Source organism: Nematolebias whitei, chromosome 4 (genome assembly GCF_014905685.2).
Source record: "Nematolebias whitei isolate Nwh7 chromosome 4, NemWhi1, whole genome shotgun sequence".
NCBI classification, from domain to species: Eukaryota; Metazoa; Chordata; class Actinopteri; order Cyprinodontiformes; family Rivulidae; genus Nematolebias; species Nematolebias whitei.
This window is the reverse complement of record NC_056501.1, coordinates 7,130,977-7,143,600: the sequence shown is the minus strand read 5'-3', so window position 1 is coordinate 7,143,600 and position 12,624 is coordinate 7,130,977. Positions and strand designations below refer to the sequence as shown.

General features: G+C 38.5%; 1 protein-coding gene across 1 annotated transcript in view; it reads left to right on the top strand.

Moving 5' to 3' along the window:
- The window catches only part of pde6a (phosphodiesterase 6A, cGMP-specific, rod, alpha), a 34,760-nt gene that overhangs the window by 2,494 nt on the left and 19,642 nt on the right, over positions 1-12,624 (top strand). Inside the window, exons 4-11 of the mRNA XM_037675638.1 lie at positions 1,732-1,884; positions 2,040-2,129; positions 3,579-3,719; positions 5,173-5,247; positions 5,737-5,801; positions 7,767-7,833; positions 10,365-10,412; positions 11,983-12,132. Of these exons, the coding sequence (XP_037531566.1) occupies positions 1,732-1,884; positions 2,040-2,129; positions 3,579-3,719; positions 5,173-5,247; positions 5,737-5,801; positions 7,767-7,833; positions 10,365-10,412; positions 11,983-12,132 (789 nt within the window). The remainder of the gene's footprint in view (positions 1-1,731; positions 1,885-2,039; positions 2,130-3,578; positions 3,720-5,172; positions 5,248-5,736; positions 5,802-7,766; positions 7,834-10,364; positions 10,413-11,982; positions 12,133-12,624) is intronic.

The window sequence follows — 12,624 nt, the reverse complement described above, 5'->3', positions numbered from 1 at the left end:
TGACGACTAAGAGCTGTCCTGAACCATCCCTCGCCGCTTGTCTTTTCCCTCCTCACTGTGAATTTAATGTTCACGTCACTTTGAGTGATTCTGCAGTTTGAGGTTTTATTACTCCAGTTGTCACTGAGGAAGGTGGAAAGGCTGAATGTGGAGCGAGTTAATCTGTCCTGAATTAGAGCGATCCCAGATTACTCCCAGAGGTCACACAGGCCCTGAGACAATTTCACCAACTCAGCACAATAACATACCTTCATTGTATTCAGATTCAATTACTTTGCTCTCGTTGCTGTCTAAAGAAACAAAAATAACTTGGGATTGACTTTAAGATGCCCTCATTTGTCATAAACTGAAAACACAAACAACCAGATTATGAACATGTTGACGTGTTTCATGGTAAAAACTGTAAAGGCTGTAAAACTCGTATTTACGTCTGAGTTTCTAAACGTAAGGCCAGCTGACTCTCCCACAGGAAATCCAACAGGAAGTTCAAAATATTAAACAACTGCATTTAAAAGCAAATTATTTTACATGTGAGAAAGCTTCTTGAAGTGAAGATGAGTCTTTAGCTGAGGTTAACAAGTGAGATAAAGGCCTCTCACAGTCAACAACAGATTATCATGAAGCCCAAACATCTGGGCAGAACGACAAACTGTGCTGGGTTGTAGTCCAAGCAGTAACTGGAGTGCTGATTCAGGACCAGCCCTTATAGACATTTATCTCTGCCTTTCCCACACTTTTCACACACCTGGGGCCCCTTAGAGAAAATATAAAAGATACTTTTTTTAAATATCTTGTGCCTTTTACAAGAAGTAAAATGCTGTTGACAACTTCAGAATCGGAATAAGCTTTATCATCATTGCACCGTACAGTACAGTGAGATTCTGGATGAGATTCAGCTGCTTTATAAAAAAAATAGCAGGATTGAAATCCATCTTTGAATAAACTTAAAGAACCAGTGATGTATATTACACACTAAAAAAAGCCCAGATGTGGAGATACTTTTGAGAGTACATTATATTTGACACTTGAGCATTTCTATTAGACTGAGTAATCTCAGCATTACGGCATATTTACGTGTATCTGTTACTTGGTTTAGTTTTTCTGCAGCATAAGCAGTGATGCAAAACAGACTAAAACCAAATTATGTAACTTTTTATATTTATAAAAGAAAGGAGAACACCACCAATAAAACGCCGTTTCCTTGTAAATGTATAACAACTCTGTTTACAGGTGCCACAATGACAGTTATTGCATCAGCAGCTGTTTTAATTCCTCTTTTCACTTTGCCTTTGTCTGAGATTAAAATCTGGACTAAAACCAGTCGTTCCATGGACTAATTTATCGTAATTTCCGGACTATTCAAAATGCTCAAATATAAGCCTGGCCACTAAATTATATATAAACTTGAAAGCTGCATCAAATGCATTTCTTTGTGTGTTTTCCATGATGAGGGACGATGAAGAAAGTTATTTCTTCTCTGTTTTGATATTTTAGCTTGCATTTTGACAACCAACACATGCCTGGTCTAATACAAGCAATTAAGGTCCAAAACTCTCCCATTTACCCAAAGTATGGTCTCTGTAGAGGATTTTACTTGTCTGTTGACAGTTAGTGATGCTCTGCGAGTATTGAGCTTGACTCAGAGGAATTATGGGTGAGAGCAGCGAGCTCATCGAAGCTGTCAGGATCTGCTGACGAGTAACAAAGACAATCCAACGTTTGTGCTGTTAGAGTTCTCATTTCAGTAACTTTGTTGACGAGCTGACGGAGTATCAGACGAAGAACGTCCTCGCCGTGCCCATTATGAACGGTAAAGACATGGTGGCTGTGATGATGGCGATCAATAAGATGGACGGACCGTGCTTCACTGCCAAGGATGAAGAGGTAACGTGTCTGCCCGTTTAATCTGAGGAATGAAAGGTTTTCAAACAAGATTCAACAAAAGCACATTATATGGATTTTCCTTTCATGCCATCATGTTTTGTCAGACCAAACTTTTTTTGTTTGGTTTACTCATGAACACGTGCTGTGATCCGCAGACCCTCAACAAATACCTGAACTTTGCCAACCTGGTGCTGAGAGTTTTCCACCTGAGCTACCTGCACAACTGTGAAACCAGAAGAGGACAAGTAAGCACAGAGAGCAACGTACACCACAGTTAATGTTATATTTAGTTGACACTAACGCATAAGGTTTGAGAATAAAGAACAGGAAGGCTTCCTTGACTCCAAAAAATGTATCTCATGCAGTTTACAGTGAGCAAAGATGAATCCCTAACCTCTGAAGCCCCCGGCTCTCATTAACAGAGACATAACTGCACTTCCTGCTTTCTACTTCCATTAATGTGAGCTCCATTTTTACAACCACCAAGCACAGTAAACTGTAAGCAGTTGATTCAGCAAGAAACTGCACAAGACGACGTGACCGTAAAACACGGTCTTAGATGCTCACTCCGCGGTTCATACATGCACACAGCCAGCATACGTGATGAAAGCAGAGCTCTTACAGATTACAAAAATACAAGTTTCATCACGATTCGACCAGGATTCCCTCAGCAAGCAGCAAAAATATCTATTCAATTCATTTCTATAGCACCAAGTCACAACAGAAGTTGTCTCTGGGCACCGTACAGAAACATTCCCATACATTAAAAGGCCAGTTAGTAAAGTTCTCCATCTGAGGAAGCAGCAGATTGTGTTGAATCTCCACTTTGTCGCAGTCTCCCATTCTGAGCAAACACAAAGGAGACAGTGGGAAGGAAAAACTCCCTTTAAACAGGAGGAACCCTCCAGCAGAACCAGGCTCAAGACGAGCGGTCATCTGCTTCAACCGGCTGGGATTGAGAGGAACAGGAAGGAGAATCAAACACGGAATGGCATGTTCAGGTGTACTTCCTATAGTCCAGGTGTGGTTTCTATAGGAGGAAAGACAAAAAACACGTTAAGATAGAAATAACTAAACACAAACAGGTGGAGGAGAGCAAGTAAAGACAGCAGCAGAGAGAGGACATGTAGTCAATTTGTGCACTAGTAGTCTCAGCCTATAGCAGCAGAACTAAGGGATAGCTCAGGAAACCAAACCAACCCTAACTATAGGATTCATCAAAAAGGAAAGTCTTAAGCCTAATCTTAAATGTGTCGGCCTCACGGACAGAAACTGGAAGTTGGTTCCACAAGAGAGGAGCCTGGGAACTGAAAGATCTTCCTCCTGTTCTGCTTTTGGAAACTCTAGGAACCGCAAGTAAACCTGCAGCCTGAGAGCGAAGTGCTCTGTTAGGAAAATATGGAACAATAAGATCGGTAATATAAGATGGAGCTAGGTGGTTGAGGGCTTTGTCTGTTGGAAGTAATCACCAATCGGTGTCCTCCCCCATTTGAAGAGGTCATGATCCAGTGTGCACAGCAAAGTTGAAGCGGAGCAGAGAGGGAGCAAATATAAAAGTCTGCAATCATTCCTTTTGAAGCATCTTCTCAGTTAAGGAATCTGATGCAGTCTAATCACTTCCCGATTTCAACGGGAAGCGAGAAAAGTTTTGGATGTTCACAACCCTGAAGCTGTTCTTGTGTGTTTTTGTTCAGGTGCTGTTGTGGTCAGCCAGCAAAGTGTTTGAGGAGCTGACGGACATAGAGAGGCAGTTCCACAAGGCCTTGTACACAGTCAGAGCTTTTCTCAACTGTGACCGTTACTCTGTGGGGCTGCTGGACATGACCAAGACCAAGGTAGGGTTTCACTCAAACACATTTGGATTAAACAATTTAAAGCACCAACGCCCCTAAAATAAAGCCGAAAGCTGTTGTAGGTTTACAGACTGGTGCAAAAAAAATCAGCTTTTTTGTCTCCACAAGTTTTTCATTCATTCTCATTTCTGCCATGTCTTCAAGCATGTTTAAATTACAAAATAAAATTAATTTATTAATAGTGAAACACTTGAGAGACACACGCACAAAGAGAAGACTGAACAGAGACGTTACGAATGAGCAACAAAGAGTTTAAAGCTGCTGGGACGGGTGATTACTGAGTGAAAACAGGTGTACAGCAGTCCCTCGCTACTTCACGGATCATTTTTCGTGGACTCATCTATCGTGGTTTTTCAAAATAAAATTGGACATGACGCACAATTGGCTGATTGATGGATGAACCGCACGATCGGCATGAAATTTGTATTTAAAATAAATTATTTTAAACTATTTAGCACCAGTGTTCAGCCCACAGCTGCGGGAGAAGCTTCCTCCTGCAGTGCGTCCTATCGCCGCTCTGCAGCGGAGGAGTGGGCGTGGCCGAGAGCGCTGACAGATGGCAGAGAGCAGCCAGAGGCAGAGAGCACAGATCATGACATGCTGTGCTCTTTTAGAGCATTAAGAGTTTAGAAAAATTGTTTAGAATATTGCAAGAGTGTGGAAAGGGTTTACAATGGCTTAATATATATAAATACTAAAATAAACTACTTACTACTTGTACTACTACTACAGGACGGCTGGGGAGAACTGTGAGCAAGAAAACAGAAAGCTGACAGGACGAACAGGTCACAAAACACCTGCAGAGACAAACTGAAAGAAAACGTGAAGAAACTATTAAAAAAGTAACAAACTTTGGTCTGGAGAGGTTTTTTACGTCTAAAAAAAGCTGTTTTGCTACATATGAAAACTAATATATTTCATATATAGACCCATTTTAAACTAAATAACCTTTCTTTAACTATTAAACACAGACGTTTTTGTCTTATTCCATGTTCTTGCATCAGTTTTTGTTTTTATCTTTTTGAAGATTTTTCCAGAGCAGAAAAAACAAATAAAAAATAAAAAAACTTCCTAAAGCCACTGTGTAGTCAGTATGTCTGTGTATTTATACTACCTAAAATATGATCATGAATACCGAACATGGCTGTCACATAATTACAAGCTGCTGCCCAGCACCTGCTGTATGAGAGCAAACACATGTTGTCTGGCTGCACAGATGCTGCAACACTGGAGTCCATTAATAAAGCAGAATAAACAACCTGAGATTAAATACTGCTTTTGGAGACTTTTCTAAAGACAAAACAAACTCCTCAAGTGCTTCTAGAGTTCACGTTTCAGTGTTGGTGTTTTTACCTTTGACTTTGTATAAATGCATCTAATTAATGAAAAAAAAAAAAGCTTTGTCAGCTCTTTTCTGCTTTTTCACCGTTTGTAGGAATTCTTTGACATGTGGCCCATTTTGATGGGAGAAGTTCCTCCTTATGATGGACCCAAGACTCCCGATGGCAGGGTGAGAACATACCAGCGTCTGCTGCAACCAGTCACCGTCTCCACCTCTCATCCTAAACGTGAATGTCACTGAAAACTGTTCTCAGTGTCACATTAGACATCTTTTATCCCCGTCTGGACCGTCGAAAAGTAGGTGACAGAGTTTTATGACACCTGCTGAGATAAATACTGCCGGGGCTGTGAAACTGTGTGGACACGTCCAGTCCGGAGTCCTGACAGGACCTTTGGAGCAGCTGACCACAATCGGTGGCACGTTGACGCTGCATTGTTCAAATGATCTCACAGAAGTGGTTCAGTGGAACAACTCAGGAAACTGGGCTTTTTATTGTGACTTTTTCCATGAGACAACTAGTATAATTCATTTATTTCTTTAGCTATTAAATTAGTTTAATTAAAAATGGATTTTATTCTTTTTTTTTACCCAAAGTCACAGTGAGAGTCACATTTTTGGAGTGCTGAATAAACAAAGATCTTTCTCTGTTTTCTTCAGGAAGTTAATTTCTACAAAGTGATCGACTACATCCTTCATGGGAAAGAGGACATAAAAGTCATACCGTAAGTTACAACACATTCAGTCTGAAGGAAAGGCGGATGTCTAGATGTTGTAACGGAGTAAAAAGTGAAAAAGTTAAATTCCACCTTTTTCCAAACAGTTGTCCTGCTTGGGGTATATAATGAGGTATTTTCTGTGTCAGTTAGATTTAAATGAAATAAAGTTAAAGTAGAGAAATTGCATTTCCTGCGAAAATCCAGTGTGAAGGCTTATTGCTGAAGAACATGCTAAAAAAACAGCTGAAATTAGCTAAAACATGCTGAATTGTAGCTGAAATGGAAGAAAAAGCCTAAGTTAGCAGAATGAAGAAGATAAAAAAACACATATTTGCTGAATTTGGTTTAAATAATCAGAAATGAGCACAACAATTGGGAAGTTAACTAAAAAAACAGCTTAAATTAGCAACACTAAAAAAACAACTTTAATTTGCAACAACAAAGAAGCTTAAACTACCAGAATGAAGTGGAAGGAGATGAAATGAGTGCAAAAAATGTAGAATTAACTGAAAAAGCTAAAATTAGCATAAAATTGCTAAATAGTTGCTGAAATAACTGAAACTAGCAGAAATATACTGAAAGGATCATGAAGAGCTGAAATTAGCAGAAATAAGTTAATTAGGCTGAAAGTAGCAGAAATTACTGTGAAAAACATGAATTTATCTGAAAATGGCTCAAATTAGCTAAAAGCTATAGCTGAAAAGGAAGAGCAAACTTAAATTGGCAAAATAAAGCAGAAAAAAAACATATTAACCCAGTTAAGCTGAAAGAAGCAGAAATGAGCACAAAATTATCTGAATAAAGCTTAAATTAGCAACAACAAAAAGCAGCTGAAAAGTAGCTAAAAAGACAGAAAGAAGCTGAAATTACAAGAAGGAAGTGGAAAGAGCACATATTTTCTGAATTAGGTTGAAAAAAGGTTGAAATGAGTGCAAAAATGTGGGATTAGTTGAAAACGATTGAAAAAAGCGTAACAGCTAAATAGTAGAACAAGCTGAAATGCAGAAATAAGCTGAAAGGAGCAGAAATAAGTTAGAAGAAGCACAAACATGTTACAGAGAGAATCTGAAAGGAGCACAACACAGATGTAAAAAAACCCAACTGAAATTAGCTGAAAATAACAACAAAAAAAGTTAAAATTTGCACAAGGAAGCTGAAAGAAGCTGAAGCAGAACAAAATGTGAAAGGAGCAGAAAAAGGTTGTGAACAGAGCTAAAGATCTGAAGGACGTAAACTGAGCTCAGTTCATTTTATACGAGAGAAAATGTGGCAGAAATGGTTAAATATTTCAAAAAGCTAAAGTTGCACCAGTACCCAAAGTCATAGCAGGATTGTCCTGAAAGAGCTGAACGTTTTGATCTATGATTTGTTGAAATAGTTTGAAAACTGTGGGACGAGAAAGATGCTGAAAAATGTGTTAAAAAAAAAGGAACACAATAAAGTGGACGCTTCATAAACATCCACACAATTAATATTTTGTAATAAATATGGACGGTAACACAGTTGGCCTGATTTAGTCTGAAAAGAAGAATTCCAAGGATGTTCTGGGGTTTGATGCATTAGGATGTTTGGGTTTTGCGGGGGGGGGGGGGCATCGTGTCTTTTAAGGTCAGGTTGCATTTCCACTCCAGATAAGGAACAGCCTCTGCTTGACCAAACCAAAAACATCCTTCTGGTGTTTTGCTTTAGACACTTTGAGCTTTAATTTGTGAACAGCTTTATGTTTAAAATGTGAGAAGTTTAATTTCTATATTTACTGCCAGTGGTTTATTCCACTCATCTACAAGTTGCTGTGATTTAAAACATAATTAGGGCCAGTAAAACAAAGGAATGCAAACCTTAAAACTTAAAATATATGTTTTTAACGTAAGTCCCTTTTTACATGCAAGAAAGCTCATAATAAATCTACACATCCCTTCAATGGAAAAGTTTTATTGATAAATCATGTTTATGCTTGTTCTTCACCTCCAGGACCCCCCCAGCTGATCACTGGGCCCTGGTCAGTGGTTTACCCACTTATGTTGCAGAAACTGGACTGGTTAGTACATTTTATTTTATTTTTCAGACAAACTCTTCACGTGAGCTCTTATTCTCACAGCAGGCTTGTTTCATGTGCATATGTCTTCATCCGCATCATGAATTTAATACGTGAAGGCTCATCGGTGAATATAACAACCTTATAGATTTGTGTACTTTAGCTTTTACTTTCAACATTCATTTGAATACATTTTAGAGTTATATGATCACGACTGCGTGGGTTTTTCTGAAGCATGTTTAGAGATTTATAAAACATTTAAATAAGTTTCAGGGTTTTGCCTTCAAGTCAAAGCTCTGCTGCACAAGCGTGTTTTTATTTTTTAGCCAAGGCTGCATTTCTCATCTCTTTTTCTCATACATTCTGAATACAAGACTGTTCTGCTGCTAGAGATGTTTTCTAACTTGTTTTGGTAGAAAATCAGTTCTTAAAAGTCTTGAATGAGATGAGACAGTAAGATGGTTTTCAGACCTGCATATTTTGGACAGTTTTACAGGACATAAACAACAATCTTGTGTTCATGAATTAGTGATTTGTACTGAACGATTACATCACTAAATCAGTGATTGATTAATGTCTAAATAAGTAAACAAACTCAATGCAAAGAGTCATTTAAGAGAATGAATCAAAGCAGCACACCAGTCAGACGTTGATCTTTTTGAAGGTTTAAACAAATAGTTCCCAACACTAGTCCTTGAGGAACACCATACTGCATGTTTTAGTTGTTCCTCTGCTCCAACACACCTGATTCGAATGAAAGGGTGATTAACAGGCTTCTGCCGAACTTAAGGAAGTAATTAAACCACTTAATCATGTGCTGGAGCAGAGAAACAACTAAAACATGCAGGATGGTGTTCCTCAAGGATCATGGCTAAGAACCACTTGTTTAAAGAACTGAACAGTCAAACTGAAAAGATTAACTCCATCTACAGTATAAAACAGTTTCCATTAATGTGGTGGCATGGTGGTACAGCTGTTAATGCTGTTGCCTCTCAGTGAAAAAGTTGCTGGATTGAATCCCTGCTGGGGACCTTTCTGGGTGGAGTTTACATGTTCACTCCGTGCAAGCGTGGGATTTCTCTTTCAGTCCAAAAACATGCATGTTAGTCTGATTGGTAATTCTAAATGGTCCCTAGATGTGAGTGAGAGTGTGAATGGTTGTTTGTCTCCATGTGTCTCTGTGATGGACTGGAGACCTGTCCAGGGTGTCCCCCCCCCCCCCCCCCTTGCACAGTGACTGCTGGACATGGGCACCAGTGACCCCCGTGACCCAAAATGGAATAAGCGGGTAAAGATAATGGATGGATGGATGGATGGATGGATGATTTAATTAAAATATGCAGTTTCTATAAAACCAATACAAAGTTTCATGAGATATTTTGCTAACAGTACTGAAGGAGTTGGATCCAAAAGTTAAAGGCTGAGTTGTAGGAACTCGGTTCGTGCTTAAAGTAAAGGTTTGGATTCAGTCTCAGCTACTACCACATCAATTCTTAGCTCAACATCTGTAACGTTTTCTGAGTTATAGTCATTATTGTATTTGCTAAGATCTGCTTCACTACGGCGGCCATCTTGAACTGGTTTGACTGCAGATGTAATTAATGTGAATGATAATTCAGGGATAACTTTCTGAAAGTTTGAATAAACTCCAGTCAGTGATTCTTGAGGTATTTTGCTGACAGTAATACCCCCACCACATGCGTCACTCTGCCTGTTGCCACTGCGGTGGTTGGTTTTGTTTTGAATAATACCCTGTAAGGACTAACATGCACAGTTTCAAAAGTTGCTTTTAAAGTAATTTATTGTCAATAAAGTTGATGTGATTTGCTGACAATCTCTGCTGTGGTCTCAAATACGTTTTATTTTTGTTAAATTACATCTCATGTCAAGCTAGACTTAAAAACAAACCTTTAAAAAAGTCCGATTGCTGCAGGAAGTCAGACGAGCAGAACTCCATCAGGTCTTATTACGCAGCTGTCGGTGGGAACACCTTGTAGAAATGAAAAGCTGCTCGGACGTGTAATTGTAATTTTTTTCAGCCGTTGTAATTAATCACAGCGAACTTTTCCCAATCGGCTGAACCTGCCTTCATTCATCCATCCTTCCTCCATCTGTTCTCGTCACGTCCTCTCATTTACTTTGGTGCTGGGCATTTTTCATATCTGCACCATCTTTCCCGTGTTGTAATTTTTTACTTATCGTTATGCAGAGGGTGAGATCTGTGTCTCTCCGTAGAGCATCAACCCAGAAACAACAGACTAATCAAACAGACACCGATGAGTTTCGATTAAAGATGGAGGATTAAAACGATCATGCAGTGAAGCAATAACACTTTGTCACGTATGAGAACCTGTGGGTTTATTCAAAGGATTTATGATGTGAGATACGCTAAAGAGGCTTAAATCATCATTTTGTTCTTTACCAGTGTTTCAAACCTTTAGGAAATTTTTACTTTTTTGTTTTTTGGATTATGGTTTTATCAAATGTTACGATTCTAAAAATTGCTCCTGCTTTTAATTTCTTCTTCTTGACAGATTTGCAACGTCATGAATGCAGCTCAGGATGAGTTTTTTAACTTCCAGGTGAGACGGGTGCAACTTTTACTTCCTGTGTACTTCACTGCATATTAATCTATCTGCATAAAGTACATTTTAGCTGTAATTAATTTAAACTAGGGATGCACGATATTGGATTTTTGGCTGATATGCCGATATGTTAAAACTGATAACCGATACCAATACCGATATTTTCCTCCTAGACCTGCAGAGACTGCACAGCTTTCTCTGCATTGAATTAAAATACTACATTATTCTGCATGGTCTTTGTCAGTTTGACCTGCTACCAAATGCAGATGCCAAAAAGGGGCTGAAAATGATGTAACTCTTGAACTTGGATTATGTTTAATGTCAAATTTATTCGTGACATTTACTCTAACACAATGACAACAATCGATTAGTACAAATTTGTAAATTTTCACAAATCTAAACTCAACCTGTTCACAAGCGACAAGTGAAAAGCGCACAAGTAGTAGTGCTTTAATAGATAAAATTTAAAACAGCGTCTTTTACATCGTTGAGTTTTTTTGATGGAATGGTCGATGTCCGATATTTAACTTTATCGCTAATGGCTGCCGATACCGATACATGCCTATAATATTGTGCATCCCTAATTTAAACCGTGAAAAACATAGGTTTTGACAAAAAAAAAAAAAGATTTAGATCATATAATTAACGCTTCTTTTTTGTGATTGTCTACAAAAAGGACTAAACGCATCTCTGTGCCTGCCTGTAAATTAAATAGAAATCCCCACAAGGCTTTTGACTGATTCTACTAAAACAAGATCTTCTCCTATTTGATTAAGCAGGTGGAGCATTTTGATATTTTGGGCTTAACACAACTGAAAAGAATTTGGTCTTATTTAAAGAAATATAAAAATTCTGTTTTCTATCCAATACTTGAAAAATGGCAGACACACTCCACCACATGGTCATGCAGAAAACCCTTTAAGCAACTCAATAAATGCCTTCTGTTAATAATTCCCTGATGTGGTGTTTCTTGATAACTTTTTAGGCATAATATTCTAAAGAAAACATTATTATCAATTTAGTCTATTTTAGTGCGGCGCTATGTCCAGTTATTCTCCTAAAGATCGTCCAAGTGTTATTAGGACAACCAGATTCATTGTTTATATGGACACCATCACTTTTATGTTTGATGGTATTGTTGTAATATTTCAGAACATATTTACAGATGTATTGTGTGTGAAAAGTGGTTCTGTAGCTTCTTGTCACATGCACATTAAACCACCAGAGACCAGATTTCAGACATGTTGACGTCTCTTTTCTTGTTGCTATGTTGGCTTAATTACTGCAGAACTGTACTTTCTTCAGTATGTTATTACTTCATCCTAAAAGTTTTCCTTTGTAGGGGCAGCAGATGATCCTGTCATAAAATGAGGACTTTACCTGCGATGTGTTCAGGTTTCAGTTAGAACAATAATCAGGATAATTACAGATCATCTTCCACCTTTTCTGATGGCGCCAGTATTTTTCTGTGAATGTTATGAAGTACTTTAACCTTTAAAGAAGCTCCGACTCACAGTAATAATACAGCTCTGTGTGTGTGTGTGTATCTGTGGGGGGTGTCTTGCAGAAAGAGCCCCTGGACGAGTCTGGCTGGACCATTAAGAATGTCCTGTCCATGCCCATTGTCAATAAGAAAGAGGAGATCGTGGGAGTGGCCACGTTCTATAACAGGAAAGACGGGAAGCCCTTTGATGAAATGGACGAAACGCTGATGGAGGTGTGTGTGTGTGTGTGTGTGTGCAGCACATGGACTCACTGGTTTATACATACACTACAGACCATTCAGAGCCTCTGCGTTATTTATCTCTGGACCTGAAGGCTGTTTGTGCCGCTCCTCTGTCTGCCTCACTGCTCTGAATTCAAAACACGAGTTTTATTCTCCGTTTAATCAGATTGAAATGAACTTTTATTCAAACACGTCATGTTAAAATTAAATATGACCTCACTTCAATTAAGTCAGGTTTAGGAAGCTTTAGTGTTTTTGTTTCTCTGAAGCTTGGTGTGCTGTAAACATATCTGCATGTTTATGTTGTTTATAAAAATGATGTCGTTTATAGAAATGGGTTACTGTTTCTACAAAACGTTGCAAAATAGTGTTTCAGCAATTCATATTTGGTCTACTTTGGCAAAATGTGTTACTGCAAAATATGTGCAAAAATAATATGGATGGATGGATGGATGGATGGATGGATGGATGGATGGATGGATG